The 21,110-nt window shown below is 40.7% G+C and overlaps 2 protein-coding genes across 4 annotated transcripts; both read right to left on the reverse strand.

Moving 5' to 3' along the window:
• Positions 1-1,992: 1,992 nt before the first annotated feature.
• Positions 1,993-5,692, reverse strand: cwc25 (CWC25 spliceosome associated protein). Of its 3 annotated transcripts, none has more exons than XR_013909412.1 (9): positions 5,527-5,692; positions 4,868-5,040; positions 4,535-4,771; positions 4,342-4,443; positions 4,094-4,242; positions 3,904-3,976; positions 3,000-3,208; positions 2,558-2,725; positions 1,993-2,449 (listed from the first exon to the last, which is right to left on the reverse strand). XR_013909412.1 is itself a non-coding variant. In XM_026169756.2 (9 exons), exons 1-9 carry the CDS (start codon positions 5,542-5,544, stop codon positions 2,338-2,340), a joined length of 1,209 nt encoding a protein of 402 aa, XP_026025541.1. In that variant the 5' UTR covers positions 5,545-5,692; the 3' UTR covers positions 1,993-2,337. The 3 variants fall into 3 exon arrangements, 2 of the variants coding, with proteins under 2 accessions (XP_026025541.1, XP_026025539.1); XM_026169756.2 differs by having other exon boundaries at positions 4,374-4,443; XM_026169754.2 differs by having other exon boundaries at positions 4,082-4,242; positions 4,374-4,443.
• A 6,086-nt stretch (positions 5,693-11,778) lies between these two features.
• Positions 11,779-20,565, reverse strand: sp6 (Sp6 transcription factor). The gene is made up of 2 exons (XM_026169217.2): positions 20,348-20,565; positions 11,779-13,255 (listed from the first exon to the last, which is right to left on the reverse strand). The coding sequence occupies exon 2, from the start codon at positions 13,133-13,135 to the stop codon at positions 12,215-12,217; it is 921 nt and encodes a 306-aa protein (XP_026025002.1). The 5' UTR covers positions 13,136-13,255; positions 20,348-20,565; the 3' UTR covers positions 11,779-12,214.
• Between the last annotated feature and the right edge of the window lie 545 nt (positions 20,566-21,110).

Raw genomic sequence — 21,110 nt, forward strand, 5'->3', positions numbered from 1 at the left:
GTCACTCCCCTGTAAACACAACAGGTTAAAATAAGGCTTAGGCAGTTAGACATACAGTTTAACCCAGAGCTAAAAATGTCGTGAACTAAAGATTACATTTTATTTGATCATGAACGAGGAAAAAAAAAAGAACCCACTGTAATTACACGTGTACAATCACTTCATGTGACACAGCCACCATATAATAGAGAGAGGTCAGCTAATCTTTTTTTTATTATTATTTTGCCATACAATAACACTTTTGCTGCTCATCATACGCCACATAACCTGCAGAACAATTTATTCCAGCTGAGGATAGTTGCCATAAGGTGAAAGCAAACACATGGCCTTACTGGAGATTTATGCTTCAGTCTATGCTGCAAACTACAGCATAACCTGACTTTCCAGGAAATCTAACTACACCTTTGGCGGTCGCAGCCCACAATGAATAAGAATGGCACCAATAATGATTTCATATAAGGACTCACAAATGTCAGCAAATTCCTGGAGGGAAATTCTGAAATACCAGAATGGAGAGGAGGTAAAAAGAAGTGGAAAAACTTGAGGGACAAATATGTTTGCTCCTGAGAAAACGCTGATCACACAGGGATCCAAGATGGGAAAAAGTCCCAGGATTTTATTTGTATCTGCCGTGGCTGGCACTGTATATAAGACACAAGGATATGACCACACAGTAATTAAAACATAATGCAGCAGCAAAAGCATGAATGCTGGCAACATCAATGGCCTCTACAAAGATTCCTCACAGAAGTCAAAAGTTGGGTTTTTGATTTGGCTCCTGGGACTTGAATTAGTGGAGGGGAGAACAGGTAAAGCTGTATGTGTTAAACTCTTAGGAGCTTGGAAAGAAAAGCATCTGGACTTCTTTTATTGAAGATGTTTCACCTCTCATCCAAGAAGCTTCTCCAGTTCTAAGAGCGATTGGTAGAGAGCCTCAGATTTTAAGCCCTATGCGAGTGTCCCCAAGAGGGTCATGGACTTCCTATTGATCCTCTACCTAATCATACAAGCCAAGACCCACTGGTGTGGGTCAAAATCAGCCAAGTTTTCCGGTGAACCCATTGTGAAACCTAGCCCGCCCTATCATGTGATTTCCTGAGGTCAAATGGCCCAGGATGTTTGTGGGCATTACGGCTTCCAGGAAGGGATCTCAAAACTGGATTATAGGTGGCAGGCAGTTGGTGCTGTAAGCCACTGCCTCTGTTCAAAGATGGCCATTCACAGTGGACATAGATGGCTTCTTTCACTCCTCTTTCAAACCATCTGTCCTTTCCTCCAAAATGTGAACATTGGCTTCCTCGAAAGAGTGACCTTTGTCCTTTAGATGCAGATGGACAGCCGAGTCTTGTCCCATTGAGGTGGCTCTTCTATGTTGTGCCATGCATTTATGAAGTGGCCGTTTGGTCTCTCCAACATAGAGGTCTGAGCATTCCTCGCTGCTGTACAGCAAATACTATGTTGTTAAGTTTGTCTTTGGGATGAACCCATTTTTGTCTGAGTGTGTGGCTGGGTCTGTGTTAAACAGCAACTTTCAGAAAAGAAAAACGATGCAAGTACTGCTGCTGTGTCTGCTGAGCTTCACGGAGTGCTCTTGATGCTGTTGGTCCACTAATGCAATTGTGACAACCTTTATGGTTTGCAGTGAGATACAGAACTTTGGTTTTGGGGAACTGTTAACATTTTCTTGGTTAGTTTGCATGAATTAGCTGGTCTGTGTGATGTGCTTATACAGCTCATTGACTAAGCTAGTTAACTATTATATAGTTACATAACTGCTTTACTTTGATTTCAAATGAGCTTTACCATGCTAATATATTTATTTTGTCACATTTTATTCTCTTTCCACTCTCTTTATTTGATCTGTTTGATGTTAACTTTCAGGTGCTAAGTAAAGGAATTTCCCCACTTCAGGGTATACAAAGTATATTTTCTCTTAAATAACAGTCTACGATCAGTGACAAGTGGCATTTAAAAAAGAATGAATAATACAAATCCAGAAATGTAGTTTTTATACCATTTGTTACTCACAGTACCAAACGAATATTACAAAAGCATTTGAGATAAGAGGTCCTATCAATATGTAAAAACAAAAACAGTAAATTGCACAAACTTACTTTAACCTTATAAACAGTTATTTGATTTGAAGAAAGTAGCTAAAACACATGAAGTAACAACAGGCCTTTTGTACTGTACATATGAATACTATGACATCTGCTTTTCAAATTAAAAGCCTGTGTTTGAATTCCTGACAGGCTCGCAGCTCACCTGCCCCAGTCAAAAAATGGTGTGTGGCAGTCTTTTTAGTCAGTTCATTGACTGTAATGTGATTTTTTGTCTTTATCGTTTCATGAAGTTTTCCAGGGAGGCTGGCGTCCTCTGAATGGAGTGGATATTTCTCTTCACTCTGTCCTCTAAGGAGGAGCTCGCGGCACTCTCCAGCTTCATGTTGCTGCAAGATGACAAAGGTCAGTTACTGAAACTTAAAATGCACAAACACACACAAATAACTGATCTGATTATCAGACTTGTGTCCACAAACATCACACTCTGAACTTACTGGATGAAGCCAGCGTGGCGGTCATGCTTGGCGTTTTGTTCCCTCTGCTTCTCCTGCTCGTCCTGCCTCTTATAGCGCTTCACATTATTCTCCCTGTCTTCCTCCCGCTGCTTGGCTTGGTCCATCATCTCACGCCTCTTTCGCTCCATCTCCTCTGCAGAGAGCTTCCTACATCAGACAGAACAACATGGAAAATTAACCAGTTCAGCGTGGGTGGTGATAAAGATGAGATTTTATGTAACATGTTACAATTTAAGCAGCTCATCTGCTCATCTTAACACACACGTATCACAGTTACAACATCGATAATATTTACAAGTGCTTGCAAAAAAAAAAAAAAAAAAAAAAAAAAGAGCAGATCAAAGCAGTTATTGCAATATTTAATCAGTTATCATACAAATACGTTCACAAACATACTTTTTGGAGATGTGTACACTCTTACTTGGGCACGTGGTTCCTCTGTCTCTGGTAGCGGTCCTTCTGTGGGCTGGGAGCTCTAGGTTCCTGCTTCTTTTCACTCCGATGTGAGGAGGATGAAGAGTAGGAGCGGCTGTCCTTGTAATTCCTGTGAGGTGATCGGGATCGGCTCCTCTCACGCCGCCCTGAGTGACCGGAGGAGGTCGAGGTCTGTTGATATCTGTCTGTTGGGAGCTGAGGGAAAAGACCAATAATCAGCAACACATTTCAGGAGGGTCTCCCCTTACAGTGGATTGGGCCAGAAACCCCCAAGAAAAAGAAAAGCTGCATGCTGCTTTTAAAAAACAAAACAAAGAAACAACAAAAACCCAACAACACTTGCAAAGAAACTTTAGCTCCCTGGTCACCGGGAGTCCCTTATTTCTACTTGTTGAAGGCTTTCAACTTCTACTCTCGTGCTGTGTGTGCAGCTTACACAGAGAACTGTGGGTCAGAATGGCAGAATGTGAACACACTCATGCATGCATATTAAAGTTTTCCAGGCATGCTGAAGAAGGTTAATATTTTGTGGATATTTATAAGCATATTTACTAAAAACACTTTAAAGATGAAGCGATTGGTTTTGCCAGTGCACATCTGATTAATCACTTCCACACCAGTTACAACCCACTCATGATGCAGAGAGTTTCCCTTAATTTGGAACTAATGAAGCAAAGCATGACTCTACCCTTTAAACTGATGAGCTTTGCTGTTTAGTTATGGCACCTTTACTTTTCACAAATACAAGCTCGAACTTAAGACACTCCGCAGACTTTCCCTTTAGAGGCTCTAGGACTGTTTCCCACACAGTGGATGTCTCAGAGATCAGATGCTGAAAATGCAGGATAAGTCATGTGCATGTGTGTGATCACAGTAGCTGTGGTACAGACCTGTAGACCATAGCCTGGATGATGATGATGAGAATGAGATTTGGTGTCTGAGGAGTTGTCTCGTGGGTGTGACCTGAAAAACGAATAAAAAATGATATATAAAAAAAGTGGTACTTATGAGCAATTTGCTGGTTTACACAGAAGTCTCATAACATACTGCAATCATTTCTGAAACAACCTCTTTACTAGCCTGTGTTTCTTCTCATCGTCTTCCTCCGAGCTCGAACTTGAACTCCTCTTATGCTTCTTTTCCTTCCTTCTGTCTTTGTCTCCTTTCTTCTCCTTCTTCTCCTTCTTCCTCTTCTTTTTCTTGTCTTTCTTGTCAAGGTTTTGGCGAAGCTATTTAAAAACAACCAAACAAATACAAATATTTACATGATAGAAATCATCAGCCTGTAATAATAATGCTTTTTAGGATGTTATATCTCATTAACCTACACCGATACCAGCTTTTTGGACCTTAACGTTACCATTTCTTTAATTTTCTTCATCTTTACTGGATTAGTCAGGACTTCTCTCTTCTTTGCTTCCTCACGTTTCCTTTACAACACCAACAAAACGCAAACATGATCATCTGCAAATTTAACAATATCTTCAGAACAAATCAAAAGAGAATGGCACGTTCACTCACCTGATTTCAAACAGGGGGTCTTCCCTGATCTTGGCAGCCAAATCGAGGCTGGAGGCAGGGGTGGCGGGGTTAAATATGGACCCAGGCAGGAGGCCTGTCTCAGCTGAGGGACCGCTCTCTGGCTCCTCATACTGGTCAGTGATCTGCTTGTCAATGGGGCGCCCAAGCAGGTACTCATCCCTGGACACCTGACCGGCAGGGCCCTGGTACATCCAGTCCAACCGATCATCTTTTTTTCTGTCACCATCCAATAAAAGTACAGCATATCTCAGACACAACGTTCCTCTTTGAACCATTAACTTATCGTTCCTCATAACACAGGAGATAACTCACTTTAAGACGCCGGTTTCCTCCGCATATTTTGTCATTTCCTCTCGGGCTCGTTCCTCCTTCAGCTGCTTCTGGAGCTCCTCGATCTTTTTACGTTCAGCCTCATGTTTCTGCTCAGCTTTCCAGACACGCTCAATGTTTTTCATAGTCTGGGGGTGCCAGCTCTTTTTCAAGTTCTGGTAGAAAACACGTCAAAACCATCAACGGCTACATCATTGGAAACCACCAGGAGCTCCCTTTTAGTAGACAATAACTAGCCGAAGCCTTTAATATCTATAGTTCTTAATTTTAATTATTTTATTCTACCGCAACGATCCAAATGTTATTTGACAACAAAATCTATAATATTTCATATCTATAAGTACATTCTACACAGAAAAATAAGTAAAATATTTATTAAAGGTTTCTGATATAAAAATGTACTCATATTTATAATCCTCAACTAGTTCAGAATAAGAAGACCGAAATTAAAGGAATTATAGCCGAACTTAACTATGCTTCCTACAGAATTCCAAAAGCTTTTAATTCAAGCCCTAAATGTCTGTGTATGACATGTAAGCAAACATCTATAAATTAACCATTAATTTCAATGGAGTTTGGTATTAGCGTTGTTTCTTCCCCGGCGCATGCGCCCGTAGTAAAAGATTAAGACTCAGACTTACCAGATCGCCGCCTCCCATCTTGAAAAACGTTTCTTTTCAGTCCCAAAGAGAAATGGAAATAGCCAAAACTGACCGTTAGCGACTGAAGGTGAAACCACCAAAGTTTTTCACCAGCTGGAAAATGGAGCTGCCGACGCTTGAGTGTGACGCGTTTTGTGTATATCCTGTTTTTAATATTTCGTCTTCCGGTTTTAGCTCATGGTGCTTTCACTGGTCCTTTAAAAAACTCAGTTAAATAAGGTGCTTTCGGTGGCAAGCATAGACTACATGTGTAAAATCTTTATTAAAATTATATATGTGTGTATTATTATGTTACACATATAGGTTTCTATATTAAAGGCACTATTATACATAGTTATTTTTAAAAGAAAATGAAACCGATATACAGTCTACTGCTGAAACTGACTTAAAATTACAACAATATATTTTGTCCAGCTAAGAAGCCTTTAATGAAGCCATTAAAATCCTGCCATGAGTTCTGCCTGTTTAAATATTTATCTAAGAGCCGTATGTTGTCCCTGAACGCAACACCCTCAGGGGGTTAATTTGGGTCATTTAGACTTTCATCCAGATGCGTCTTACCAAGATTTACGGTGTAAAATATGACTAAAACTTCAAAGTAATAAAATCTCCCATCAAAGGTGAGTCATAAGTAATTTTTTTTATATTTTCCAGAAAAACTATTTTTTACCAGTCAAACTGACAGTTCTGAAAGTAACCATTTCCACACAATTAATTATTAAAATATTTTGTTTTTAATCCTTTAGTAGGAAATTTTTATTTTTAAATCAATGTTTGCCTTACAGTTTATTATTTTAGTTTGATTTAAAGAATGTCTCTTTTTTATTACAGACCTTCTGTCAGGTTGTGTGGCCAAACAACTGTTTGTTTGTTTCAAAGCTTAATATTATTTGCATATTGGCCATTTTATTAGTTACACCTTTCTAATATCACTGGACTCCCTTTTTTGCTGTCTCAAATCTTTGTGGTGTAGAATCAACAAGGTGCTTAAAACATTCCTTGGGGATTTTGGTCCATGTTGACATGATAGCATCCCAAGCTGCAGATTTGTCAGCTGCACATGATGAGAATCTCCTGTTCTACCACATCCCAAAGGTGCTCTATAGGACTGAGATCTGATGACTGTGGAGGTCATTTGATTACAGTAAACTCAATGTCATGTTCAAATATTTTGTGTCAAGGTGTGATATACCCCACGAAGCAGTCGCCAGAAAATGGGTACACTGTGGATGGACAAACCATCTATGTCAGGGTGGAACAGAATGAATGATCAAATATATTTTCAGATACAATCCCCTTCATGAGTAAAGTCATCTGGAGAAGAAATCAAATAAATAATTGTTGTGAAAAACCTATCTTTAAAAATGGTCCATTGTGAAAAAGAAATTAAGACTCGTAAGCAAGATGATTGCACATCGTTCTCACTTTCCTTCCTCCAAATTAGAGGCGGGGTTTAGAAGGTGGCAAGAAAGGGACTTCTAATGTTGGGTCAGCTATTTGAGGCAGACGAGCTGATGTCTTCTGAACAGCTTCAGCTCAAACATGCAGCACATGATTTTTCAGAGGTATTTATAGCTGAGAGCCTATATGTACAGAAACACAAAGAACGGGACAAGCTATGTGCCACACCACCAAGTATGGAGCAATTCTTTATGTTAACAATCAAATGAGCTATTAGATCAATACGTTGGGCACCAGATGGATTAAAAAGCAACAATTGGATATTCCTACTGAAAGTTGTTTTATTCATTGCTAAGAAGATGATCACAGTAACCTGGCTGAGGCCACAGTCCTCAATGGTGGTTCAATAGAAGGAGAGGGTGAAGGAGGTTTACAAATTTACTTTCATTACAATGAACCTCGGTACTTCCTCTTTAATTCCTCTGATTTTTACTCCCACCACCACCTTTCTTATCCCTAATTGATAGATATATGATCCATACTGTTAGATCTCAGAGTGTTTTTATGACCCCTGGCGGATGTTATTATTTATGTTTGGTTAGTCCTTATTTCTCTCATTTCATGTAGTTATGGAGCAAATATGGAGCATAAGAATGCCAGAAATTGTGGGCTGATTTTCAGAAAGAAAGAAAGAAAGATGTAATTGCACCGACACTAGAAGTTAAAAAACTAAAAGGATAAACATGGTGAGGAACAATACTCAGGTAGGCCGTGGCATTTAAACAATGCTCAGTCGGTACTAGGGGTCGAAGATGTGCCAATAAAATATCCCCCACAACACCCCCAGAAGCCCAAACCATTGACACAAAGCAGGTGGATTCATGCTTCATGATGTTTACACCAAATAATGACTCTACTACCTGAGACTCATAACACCAGGTAAAGTTTTTCCGATCTGTTATGGTCCAACTTTGCAGAGGCTGTGAGTTGTGGTCTCAGTTTCCTTATCTTAGTTGACAAAAGTGGCACTCAGTGTGGTCTTCTGCTACTGGGTTCAACATGTATGCTCAGGGATACTTCCCGGCATACCTTGGTTGCAAAGCTTGAATTAATACTGCCTTCCTATTGGCTCGAAGCTGTCTGGCCATTCCTCTCTGACCTCTGGAATAAACAAGGAATTTTCACCCGGACAACTGCGCTCACTGGATATTTTCTCTATTCTTTATGAACCCAGAGATGGTTGTGTGTGAAATCCCAGCGGATCAGCAGTTTGTGAAATACTCAGATAAGTCCGTCTGGCACCAACAACCATACCACAATCAAAGTCATTTAAATCCCCTTTCTTCCCCATTCTGATGCTCGGTTTGAACCTCAGTAGGTTGTCGTCACAATGTCTACATGTCTAAATGCACTGAGTTGTTATTGTGTGAATGGCTGATTAGATATTTGCATTAACAAGCAGTGGAACAAGTGAGAGCATTATTATTATTATTATTTGTCTCTTATTAATTGAGTGCAAATTAAAACGAAAAGAAATTCAGAAATTCTGCCTCCTATAAATAAAAGTTAAACATGAACACAGAATATATACATATATCTTTATTTAATAAAGGGCAATAATAGATTAAATACGTTATTACACCAAGATATTTAACTTATTAAAAGTTTTTGAACTTATTTTATTACAGTCTCCACAACTACTACATTTACTACAGTAACCAATTCAAAATGTTGTCCATAAAAGGAAAGAACTCAGAAATTATTACTATTATTATTATTAATAATAATAATAGTCAATACACAATAATTGACTAATGTTTAAGCATTGTCTTTCATTTGTTATTTTCTATACATTAATACAGCAACTGTGAGCCTCCAGTAATTCAAGCTCTCTAATATATAAAAATCTGCCTAACGTCTATGACGGTTTACATACATCCTAAAAGTGTTTTACACTGTAAAGCTGCTCGCACTGCTTGCTACACAACTACCAATCATACAATATCGATTATGAAAACTACCCAAAACAAGTAACCAAAGCTCTTCCTGCTGCTGGTCTGCTGGCGCAGCCTTTTTCTCCATGTCAACGCTGCAGAAAAAAGGAGTCGAACGGTGCTCGTGTTTCAACAACGTGTTCTGGTAAATGATGTGTCTCTGAAAATGAAAACAAAACTGCAGCAGCTCTTATTGAAATGGAAATGGGGGCAGGAAACATTTGGAAGAACTATATGAAGCCACTCAATGAGGAAATCCAGCAGTGTACCCCTCTGTCAGATGATGTATGTGATGACAGCGTGAACATTTTGAGCCATTTTGACATTTTCTTTTACATATTTATGACATTTATGACCGTCATGTTCCACCTCTTTTATGTACTGCCTGTTCACAGCAGGGAGATTCAAGTATGAGGACACCTTCTGTGTTAAAGGTGCAAAAGTGAACCGGAGGGCTTTCACGTTCAAGCCGGCAGACAGTAATCATGAATCAGTGTGAACCTGGGTCCACACGATCCACTATTTCCACCCTTCCTGTGCAACATATTCTAGTGTAGGCCGCTTGTGTTTTGAGAGATGTTGCACTGCATTGGTTGCTCCTCATTTGCAATAAGCTGAGGTCTAGAACACTTTTTTCTTTAATATAAAACAAAGGCACACAAGTTCTCAAATAAGCAACCTTGTCGGTCCAATTTAGAACAGAAAGTCCATGAGAGGTGTGTCATTGTGTGTTTGTAGCACCTTTATTGAGAAGGTGAGCAGTTATCAACCATCTACCGTAACACTGCCTAACAGCACACTCATCAAGTGTCAAATGCTGGAATGTGGCGCCAGCCCTTCCGAAAACTCGCTGGGACACATAAGACGTCATGGCCCTCTGATTAAGCCGGTCTGTGTTTAACCACACTGACCCGCTGTGGTTCAGTGTGAACAAGCAAAGGCGTCATAACGACGGGGGTGTCACCTGACAGCCTCAAGGTGGAATATCTGTGTGAAAAACAATAGGGGGAGCCTCCAGAGCTGAAACACAAAGCCAACATGGAAAAGGCAAAAATGCAGTACCTCTAATGTCCACCTGAGGGACTCCAAAAGTGTTTTTTTTTCTCTCTTTTCATAAAAAAAATTTGTTTATAGAACTCATCTACTTGTTTAATTAAGTTAATGGTGCAGCTGTGTTGACTGACACGTGAGCTTTACAGTTTGCTGATAACTTAGCACTCCGCCCTTTTATCCATACACGGTTACTTCTAGCTAAAAAACAAACAAACAAACGAAAACAAAACAAAAAACAACATGGTGCTAATTTCACCTTAAAAATGAGTGCAAAACCATTACTTTATCACGGTGGCAAAGTCCATCTTTATGCTTTTAAAAAATGTTTTTTTTTTGTTGTTTTTTAAAGATTTTCTTTTGTGTTATTTTAATTTTGGCCACTTGGGGGTAGCAGGAAAACCAGTAAATGCTGGTGTATTTTAAAGCTGTATTTGATTTTTAGAATTATACCCTATATTTGTAAAAGTATTGAGCTGCACGTCTTAACCTTTTTCAGTTGCATTGGCACAGCTGTGTAACATCAAGCACCACGACAGGCAGGCTGCTTTTACAGACACTGAAAAAAACTCTGAACGCTCCAGTGAGTCCGTAACTCCAAACATCCTTTGGCATTAACGTCAGCACAAAAACTGTACATCGGGAGCTTCGTGGCACGAGTTTACTCCTGCAGATGCAATGTGTAGGTGGCCCAGTACTTTTATCCATATAGTGTATTTTTTGTCCCTTGAATATTGTGAGTTTAATATTGACTCCCTTTTATTAAAATAAAATAAAATAAAGTTTTGTAGTTTTATGTTTTGCAGCGAGTTGCTCACTCTCTCTGTTTAGAGGCAGCAGTGAGCTGGAAGCATGATTCATGGGTGAAGCTGAAACAACAGTAAAGGTGAGAGCAGATAAATCAAAACAATGACCTAAAAGATGCTAAAACAGAGTACAGATGAGATGAATGAGTGGTGACTCATCAAGTGAGCTCTTTCACATTACACATTTGAGCCATTGTTACAAAAGCTGCAGTTAAATGCAGCTTTAAACGGCGGGACTGCATCGGGCTCCGGATTAACCTCTTAGCAGTCGTCGTCAGTGACCCATTTAATGTTGGGGCCACGGTTTGGTTGTGTTTTAGCCACAACTCATAAAAAAGTAAGAACATCAGCTCTATCCGTAACCTTAAATGGCAGATGTAGCAGAAGGAGTATTTCTCTGTGCAAGCCTGTCGTGTTGACAGGGCTGATCTGTGGAGTTGTGTTTGTCTTGCTGCCAGATGTGACTTCTCTCATCGGCGTGTCTCGACAGAAACCGGGCTTCATTTCACCAGCCGGCATTTCCCGTCCGCCTGCCATTCAGCCTCCGTCCTTGTGAGTTTTTCACATCACTGTAGTAGTTTTTTTCTTTGTTGCGCTCCCAGTGGAACACCTCTTCACATTCTCCTACTGTGTGTTAATAAGTGCCACTATGGCAGTGACATAAACACAGTATTTTCGGTAAACACTAGCCATTGTAGTGCATAATTTTCTATATTATATTATATTATATTATATTATATTATATTATATTATATTATATTATATTATCACCAGCCTTATTTTGGCCATAGTACAACATTAAAGTTGTATTTCCTTTGAATTACAGACCATTTTAATTATTGTCACACTCTTTGGTCTTCTGCACTTTCACCCATTCAAATGGCTGCTAACCTACATCTTCTTCCAGTACAGTAGGCTACACACACATGTGGTAACAGTCTGAACATAAGGAAAATATCAATATTACTGTCTGCTTTCCTTGAAACTGTTAAACTTAATGCTCTTTTCTTCCAGTTACACATTTGATCTGATTGTAAACAAGTTACCCAACCACCTTCTCATGAACTCAGGTCAGTCTCTTGGGCTACTGGTGGCTGTAGCGCTAGCAGCAATCGAAGTCCAGCAACAAGCTGCAGCTTCAGCTCCGTCGCCTCCTTCGCCACCTTTCACCTTTAGTAGTCACAGACGAAAGGTTTACACACAAGATCAATAGGATTCCTGCTTTTCAGCGTGCCGTGGCATCACGGTTTATCACATTTGTGTGATAAATTCACAGGATCACACATACATATTTTTTGTTCCATCCAGTGTTCATCAGTGAAAGAGTGTTCATACCTTCCTTCTACTCTCTAATCTATCGTGAAACTATGACACCTCTGTGAGGTGATGGCAACCCTTTAACTGAACGCGGCGCAGCTAGCCTGACTGCCCCGTCACGCTGGAGACGGAGGCGTCTGTCTCACACTTCAGCTTCAGTGGAGGATCTGTGCTGTCAGACACGTTTGCGGACGACTGGGGAGGTGTCGATGCATCAAAGCTCTTATCCCCCCTCCCATCTCCATTTAGCCTGTCCTCCCCTTGTCCTGGCGGGGACTCATGGGTGCGCATGTGCTTGGCCAGGTGGTCGTTGCGCATGAACACTCTGGGACATAATGCGCAGCTGAACTTCTTGGCTCCAGTGTGCGTCTGTAGGTGTCGCTGCAGTTCATCAGAGCGCGTGAACCTCTTGCCACAGAACAGCCAGTTGCAGACGAACGGCCGGTCTCCGCTGTGCCAGCGCAGGTGAGCCTTCAGATGGGAGGTCTTGGCGTAGGCTTTGCCACAGCCGGGGATGTGGCAATTGTGCATATGCTTCCTCCTGCTGTCGTCAGTGCTCTGGCCCATCTGCTCAGCGTGGACGCAATTAGGGCAGCGGCACACAGCCTGGCTGCCGCCTCTGGAAGAAGAGCGGCGCTGGGGCTTGGGGCGAGCTGACACAGACGTCTCCTGAGGTTCCTCCATTGAGAAGGTTTCTTGCTGCAGCATTTCAGGGGCCAGTGGCTCCATCTTGAAGCCGTCCTGGGGGAAGAGATGGGATGGTTGCGAGGGTGGAGCGTGCTGAGCCGGGGGTAGGGTGCACAGCTGTGGGTCAGAGCCATAGGGCCCCAGAGAAGGCTGCAAACCCATGGAGCCGCCTGGATTCACTGAAGGCAGGCCCACACCTTGACCCGTCTGTAGGTCTATCCAACTGCCTGCTTGGACGTCTCTGTGAAGGTCCCACCAGGAAGCGATGTTCATGTCGTCTGAGCTGCCACTAGGTGGTGCTGTCCGTAACCAGGGCTCGTATGGGTGGGCCATGTGAGCAGCTCGTGCAGGTGCAAATCTGTGGATGAGGTCACCTGCTCAAAGTGTTGTTCAGTGTCTTTTGGGTTACGCTGAGATGATTACCACATGACAGGATGGTGACGCATTAAAAACCTGCAGAAAGAAAGAGAAGACTGTTATGGAAGTACTAACGAGACCAAGTTTATTTTTCAGGAGACACAAACGAGAAGTCTAAAATATGGAGACATTTATTATTGAAATGCTTGACAGGAATGAGCATTTCTCATTCCTATCAAGCATTTCTATACTAAATATCTTTATGAGTTTTCTTTTAGCCTTCTAAAGAAAATTGAAAGCACTATTAAAAGCAGCCTGGCTGCTTTTGACGCCCTTCAGAGAGGAAAAAAACAACCTGTGTCAAACAGATAGAAAACACGTCATTGTGATGCAGCAGGCTCCACCGAGTCTGACCTTTTCAGGCCGTTCCCAAAAGAGTGAGACCTGACTAAACATAGGGTTTGACTCCAAAAAAGCTGGGAGAGGATTCAACTTCTGCTGTTTTAACGTTCTAACAATAACAAAAAGGTCAAACGTAAAACTTGTTGAGCAACGAGGATACAATTGTTCTTCCTTCACACAATTCTAATCAATCTGTCCAAAAATTCCTGGATCTGGATTTGAAAAAAGACTCCATATGTTAATCACTTTCAAATCAGGTCAAAAGCCCCACCTCTGTTAAAAAATAAACCAATCCAAAAACCTTTTCTGCTCGGACAGGAAGCACAAAATTAAGATTTATTTTAAGTCTATTTCTAAAAAAGTTTGAGACATGAAGTCTGTAAAACTGTGTCTTAAGGATGACGTTAGGATAACGTAAAAGCAGACAGGTCCAGAGCTAAATTACCAGGACACGCTCAGACCTTTACCTGGATGCCCAACCAGGAAAAATGTAATGAAACGTAATGGTTGACTGGTTGACCAGATGGTGGTGGGAACCCAGCAGAACAAAGAGGGTAATGAGAAATTAAAACTTCATCAATAAACTCAGGCGCTTGAAAAAGTAAAGCCTTGTAAGTCATGAGCAGAATTTTAAAATGGACTGAAAATTAAATTAGCAACCAGTGCAAGGAGGCCAAAACCAGGTAATGTAAGAAGAGCGTGTGGTTTTTATCAGAAGTCAGGCTGCAGAGTTTTGCAGTCTAAAGCTGAGCTAAACTTAACAGCTCAACAGCTCGCTAAGGAGGAAATAAAAGCAAGAGTAACTTCTTCTGTAACATTTCTTTGACCTTCAGAATATTCCCGAGTTGTTGGAAACCATTTTTCTGTTTGTCATATTGTGTGTATGTGTGTTTCTGAACCTCTGAAGAGCTGACGTTCAGGCCTAAATCCGCCTGTCTACAACATTTAAATAACCAACCCTAAGCACACCCCCTTCGTCGCCATGGATACTGCAGTTCTCACGCTGCATGGCCGTGGAGACGGAGGAGAGGGGGGAGCCGGACGTGTCCAGGCAGAGGCCTGCTACGTGCATCCGCTGCCAGGTACTTCCCATGGAGGACGGTCAAAGACAAGTACAAAGAAAACAACATCATCGGCCTGCACTGAGGCAGCGCTGGGGGGAGGATAATGATGGTTAGATGGGGGGAGGGACGAGAGCGGAGGGGGGTGTTGACAGGAGAGCAGTTTGGTAAAGGAAGAAGTTCCAGGGAGGTATGGCTGCAGGCCAAGGTCTATTTGTACGTCTCTGAGGTTTTGGAGATGAAACCTGGCAGACAGGAGAACCAGTTTTTTTATGAATCACACATGATTTACAACAACAGCTCTCCAGGCGAGACCCGTGAAGCGCCCTGCCCCTTACACACCGGAGGCAGAAAGCATCAACAGTTACAGACTGACGACATTCATGAGCCTGAGAATGGGAGTCGACGACAAAATGAGAACAATTACTTTACGTCCATAATCACAGGCACACGCGCTGAAATAGCATCCTGCGCCCAACACGCTCCAGGAATGCAAACCGCAGCAGCGTCAGTGGGATGGGCTCAGATTTCCAGGTGACACAAAGCTTGTTAAAGGTGGACAAGTCTGTGGAAGCTTTGACAAGAAGCTACCAGCCTGTGAGGTTTGTCCTTGGCCCAAGATGATCTTGTTGACTTCCACTAACCCCCACCCACCTCAACTCAACCATGAACATCTGTAATTATCTTTACAGCAGGAAACAATAAAGTAGTCTGAAGCTGTAGAGGCTGGTATGGCAGTCTGGAGATCATTTGGTGATATCTGACAGGTTGTGTGAAAACACGAGCTTCATGGACATCCAGTCTGATGCGCAGATCAATTAGCAGCAGGTCGAACTGGCATCAGATGTAGCAAGTAGGTGAAGCTGGGCTTGCCGACAGTGAAGTATCCCCTGAGTTACTCCTCCACATACATTATTCTGTGACTGTGATTTTCTTATTTTGTGATTTTTTTAGCCTTTAAAACAGAGGTGGGGGAACTCCAGGCCTCAAGGGCCAGTGTCCCACAGGTTTTAGACGTGTCCTCGATCCAACACAGCTGATATGATTTAAATGGCTAAATTACCTCCTCAACATGTCTTGGATTTCTCCAGAGGTTTGGTAATGAACTAATCATTAATCATTCAGGTGAGTTGACCCAGGGTGATATCTAAAACCTGCAGGACACCGGCACTTGAGGCCTGGAGTTCCCTACCCCTGCTTTAAAAAGACGTCACTTTACATCTAAATTTGGTTTAAAAGTCATCTTTTCTGGCTCTTACGAAGATCTGAATTTGACCTAATTTCAACCACCGAGGATGCTTCAGTGGTTAGAAGTTGAGTCGTACATCATAGTAGATATTTCAGTCACACTTACATGGTATTTTTTAGATGTTACCAAATATTTGTATTCATTATATTTTATGTGAAATCTTTTATATTATTTACTTTTATTTTATTTACTCAGCATTATAGTGGATTTTTTCTGTAGGTACGTCATAACTGCAAACTCTACTGAAACACTAAGCTATAACTTATTTCATAGCCGTAGCTGTAACCTGATGTAGATGTAACTACACTTGCACTGACACAGCTGTGAATGCTGGTAACAGGCTGCATCGTACGCTTCAAATAGTCCAGAGTAAAGTCTAAATTATTAAGCGTTTAGACACCTGCAAATGAATTTTTTCGACAGGTGGGTTAGGTAGCTGTTCCAGAGTGCAGGTAAAGGTAAAGTGTGATTGAGTCCTTACTTTTCTTTTCTCTTTTCTTTATTTTTATGTATGATTTCTTATTTCTGCACTTTTTAACTCTACTAAAGACTCCGTGTGATTGGTTCAGATTGTGTGTTAGCAGGATTACAAGTTAGTATGACAATTTTCAGCCTGAGTTCAGAGGAATTTGTTTTTGGAGTTGATCTGGATACAAAACCCTGTCCAGAACATTTTTTTTAAAGATTCTTTATCATTGCTAAAATTCATTTTATAAATAAACATCCACAAATATATATCAAAAGTGATAAAGAGACATTTTTTCAATGAGCAAAAAAGACCGTTTTAGACCTTTTCCTTTGCTTGTCTTTTCTGCACGTTTTTTGCGTGTGTGGTGCATCCTGAACGTTGGAGCACTACAGTCAAACCATGCATACTACATTTCCTTCTCAAAAGCTCACCCAAAGCCACTCAGAGATGTTTTCTTGTCTCAATGAAATCGTAAAGCAATTAGTTTGGAATTCCCACATGAAACGTCTGTCTTAAAAGGTCCAGCTGATTTAGTTCCTGTCAGCCTGGAGCCAGAGCTACATACTGCTCTGTAATTTTTTGAGAATGTGACATGGCGGCACAGCGGCACAGTCCCTCCACGAAACTGCTCTTACTGACATAAACAAATCAAGCTCTTTGCTAAAGTGCTGGAAGCACTGCAGGCTCCTAAGAGGAACAGCTGGCATGGGGAGGGAGTGAGAGGAGGCCCCCGGGGGAGGATGGTTCAGAGCAATGACAGAGTTCTGGTCATAAAACCTGTCTGACCAAGACTCAGCAGAGCCGCAATTTACGAGCCTGCCACTGAGAAACAAGAGGCAGATTGAAGCAGTGACGAGAAAGACAGAACTCGCTACTGTTAGTCCATCAGCTGGTGATTTTCAAAATTAAATGAGTAAAGCGTGAAAGCGCTTCTCTAATTGTTTCTACTCAGAAAATGTAACTGAGAATCAACAAATCTTGGACGTTTTCATCAGGCCTGGTTTAACTATAAGTCTGTTGTCACATTTAAGAATAAAGTTGTAAAAACAGTAATGTTAGTACTCCAAAAAGACTAGTTTGGGAATGGAGGTCTGAGTGGAGATCATGTCATGTGTTTCAAACAGTTATAGCGGATATGTGAGAAAAGGATTGCCATGCTTACAAAAGGCATTAAAGCAAACATTAAAAAGTCCTGTAATGATCACAGTCTGACTCCAGACATGTAAAAGATGTGGTGGGCCTTGCAAACTGTCTTCTTCCATAGATTACAGGTCCCCTAGACTGACGGACTATCTTGTTGTTTACACTGTTAGACCAAAAATCTGGAAATTTAAAGTCCATCATCTCATCTCCCACACGGGGATAAAACAGGTAAAATAGCCATTCTGTTTCCACTGTGGGTCAAATAGCATTTAGCCCACAGAAGATGTTAAAACGAACAATTAAAAGTCCAAAGTCTGACTCCAGACCTGTGGAAGATCTGCTGTCCCTTTTAATCTGTTGTCCCATATTATCCGAGATATAGAACAAACAGTTACATCGTCTATACTCCAAAAAGACCAGTTTCAGTGCGAGGGCTTTTAGAGCAGTCTGTTTGAACCTGCATGAGGTGCATTATAAATGGAGAGGAGCTCAGATTTGTGGCAGGAGTCACATCTGTTTTCAGAAGACGGAATAAAATATATGATTCAAACACGTGTCTATCAAAATTAAACGTTTCTAAACTTTGTGCTGTTCAGCTGCAGAACAAAAGTTAAAAACTCTTTTAGGGACAAAAGTTTGACTTCTCCAGTACCCGATGGCATTTACACATCCAGTTTAACAACCATCCGTCTGCTTTCCCATCTCATCAGAGACGTAGAACCACACAGTTAAAACGGTAACGCTGACACTCACAAGGAGTTTGGTTTAACCTGCAAGAAGTGCATGACATGCAGAGTGGAGTGCATGTTTATGGCAGAGAATATATAAATGGCAAACTTCAAAATAAAACATTCTGAACTCTGTAGAGTGACCAGATGTGAGAAAAACATTTGCCATTAGTAGAAAACAATGTTGAAACAAACATTAAAATCTCGTGTAGTGGCCTGAGCAGTGGTCCAGTTTAACTGCAGTCCAGATGTACAACAACATCCTGGCACTCCAGAAAGACAAGCTCAGTGTCAAATGACATTTAGAAGAAGTTTGTTTTAACCTGTTTAAATACATCGTGGGTGGAGAGGAGACCACCTTTGTGCAGGAGTCACGGCTGTTGTCAGAAGGGTGAATAAAAAATGAGCTTCAAACACATTTCTCTCAACACCAGATGTTTTGAACTTTGCAGAGTGGCCGTACGTGAGTGAATGTTCCCCATCAGTACAAATAGATGTGAAAACAATGATGCAGCGACCGTAGTCCGAGACGATTTGCACACCTGGGCGAAGGATCAAGTTGTGCGGTGAGCAAAGCTTGAGATGTGGGGGCTGCTAATCTCTCCCTCTGCACTTTAACTGTGTTATTAATCACAGAGATGCTTTAGATATGAGTGACAGCTTTACATGTGAGACACTGATTCATACTCAGTTGCGTAAAATTAATTTCCTGCAACACTTTTTTTTTGTTGGTACTTTCAATCAAAAATCTGTTTCACAGTGACTCCTCCGAGGTTTTAGAATTGGTCGCTCTACTAGAAGCGACAAGGTACTTTATTTTTGGTGATTTTGACAAACTTTATAAAGTGTTTTGTTTCTCAGATCTTCTCAGTCACAAGTTGTCCTTCAGCACAAACTTCTCTTTATACACTTTAAATAATTAGACAAAGAAATTTTAAATCATTTAAAAAGATCAGACCTGTTCTGCTTCTTAGTTAGTGTCCAGCAAAATGTAGTCATATACTGTGCAATTACTAATATATTATTCAAGATCACCCCCACCACTCCCTTTTTTAGGACTTTTAAAAAAATGTATATGATATAATAGTTTTTACTTTTAACAAAGTAAAAAAGTAAAAAGTAAAGTAAAAGTAAAGTAAAATATGACGCTTTGTTTTACATTAAAATAGTCATAAGTCTATCAAACACTTTAAATTAGCAGCACTTTCATTATTTCCAACAATAAACTGCCAATTACATTCTTCATGACATCAATATCTATGTCAAATAAATCAAATCAACACTTCTGAGTAACACTCTACCTACAGTGTGGTTCAGCTGCTTTAATCAAACAAAGATCTTAATCTGAAGCTCTGATTTCTCAGCACTGTTGGCATTTTCAGAGTAAAACTAATTTAATAAAAAAAAAAAAACTCTAATCAAGCTTCACGTGGAAAGATATCTTTCATTTTTTAAAAACTTTTTTTATAACTTAATTTCCACTCTTCTATACTTTTTAAAATAATTTTTTTTTTTTTAAAATCCCCCAGTTTGGATTGCAGGAAATTAGGGATTTACAGTATCATCATTTATTTAGTTAGGCAATAATTTTCTAATAGGAAAAACAGACTGATGGCACAGAGATTAGACTAAAGTCTGATTTGATTTCCCTCTAATTTATTAAGTGAAATCTTGGTCTTAAATTTAAGGTCAAATACTTTATGCTTTTATTTCATCATCACATTAGTTATTTAATATACAAGACTGGGTCAACTTGTTGTTTTTTTCTTCCTGCAGAAATATTCTGATCTAATTACGGCTGTAAAACAACAATTTAACAATCTCGAATTTCTATTTTCTAACACTGGTGTTTATTGTCCAAAATCTAAATACATAACCTAAAATTAAGTGCCAGTCGCTGGTTAGCCTCTATAACGTGAATTTATCCAGTAAGTAACCTGCGTACGTTACCTAACATGTTGTATTTTGAGACTTTCAATTTATAAATAAAACCCTCCAGTTAACTTGAAGCCTGGAAGACTTTCCATCAGCCTGATGAAGACTTAAAACACTTCATTGTGATTTTTGTATATAACAGACATACGGTACCACACAGGAGGTCGCAGCAGATGTCAGAAAGTTAAAATACAGCCTTACCTGTCTGCCCTACAGAGGTGCTGCCGCTGTGCGTTTCTTCTGGAAGTAAACTCTGTCTCGGCTCTGCTCCGCTGCTCTTGCCCTTGTTGGAAAAATGCGCGCAGAAAAGTAAAATCCTCATCATATTTCATCTGCTTTTCTCCATCGCAGACGGTCCAGGTGAGGCGAAAGGCTGTCAGAGTTTTGGCGCACAGGTAAGCAGCATTCTCAGTTGTGACACAGTCTATGATAGGCTGCGCGTCTTGAGCCCCTCCAGGCTCCGCCCCCTCCTGCCGGTGCTCCGTCTCTGCCCCCCCCCACACTCCTCCCTTTGAAGATGTGCTCTCGGCGGCTGGAGGTGAGGAAACGACTCGCTTTAGGAAAACAGGGGATCAGTGGAACAGCCTGTCAGAGCTGCAGTGGTGGGATACAAGTCAATTTACTCATCAGCGTATTAATACATCCTCCAAAACTGTTAAGAGGAAATACTGCGGTTTTTATTCTCTGATTACTTCAGTGGGATTATGCAGCTACAGATCAGTCAGACCACCAAGAGACAGACACATAGAAACATAAACTGGCCCCTGATGAATCAGCTATACACGATAATGTATTACCAATGATGCTCTGATGATATATACTACTATATATATAATATATACTGCTTTTGTGCTCTTTTTTGCATTGACCTTAATGGAGTTTGCAGAAATGTTATGCTTGTGATCAGCTGTTTTCACTTTGTGTTGCTACCCCAGTGTTTAATGTTAAAAGACAAAACTATATT

Source organism: Astatotilapia calliptera, chromosome 6 (genome assembly GCF_964374335.1).
Source record: "Astatotilapia calliptera chromosome 6, fAstCal68.1, whole genome shotgun sequence".
NCBI classification, from domain to species: Eukaryota; Metazoa; Chordata; class Actinopteri; order Cichliformes; family Cichlidae; genus Astatotilapia; species Astatotilapia calliptera.

What these genes read in the sequence shown, in the direction of transcription:
- cwc25 (XM_026169754.2), bottom strand. An exon ending in GAGGAAACCGGCGTCTTAAA is followed by an intron (nt 4,772 to 4,867) that starts GTGAGTTATCTC and finishes GGATGGTGACAG; the next exon opens with AAAAAAAGATGATCGGTTGG. An exon ending in TGAAGAAAATTAAAGAAATG is followed by an intron (nt 4,243 to 4,373) that starts GTAACGTTAAGG and finishes GTTTTTAAATAG; the next exon opens with CTTCGCCAAAACCTTGACAA.
- sp6 (XM_026169217.2), bottom strand. Translation starts at nt 13,135, where the DNA reads ATGGCCCACCCATACGAGCCCTGGTTACGGACAGCACCACCTAGTGGC.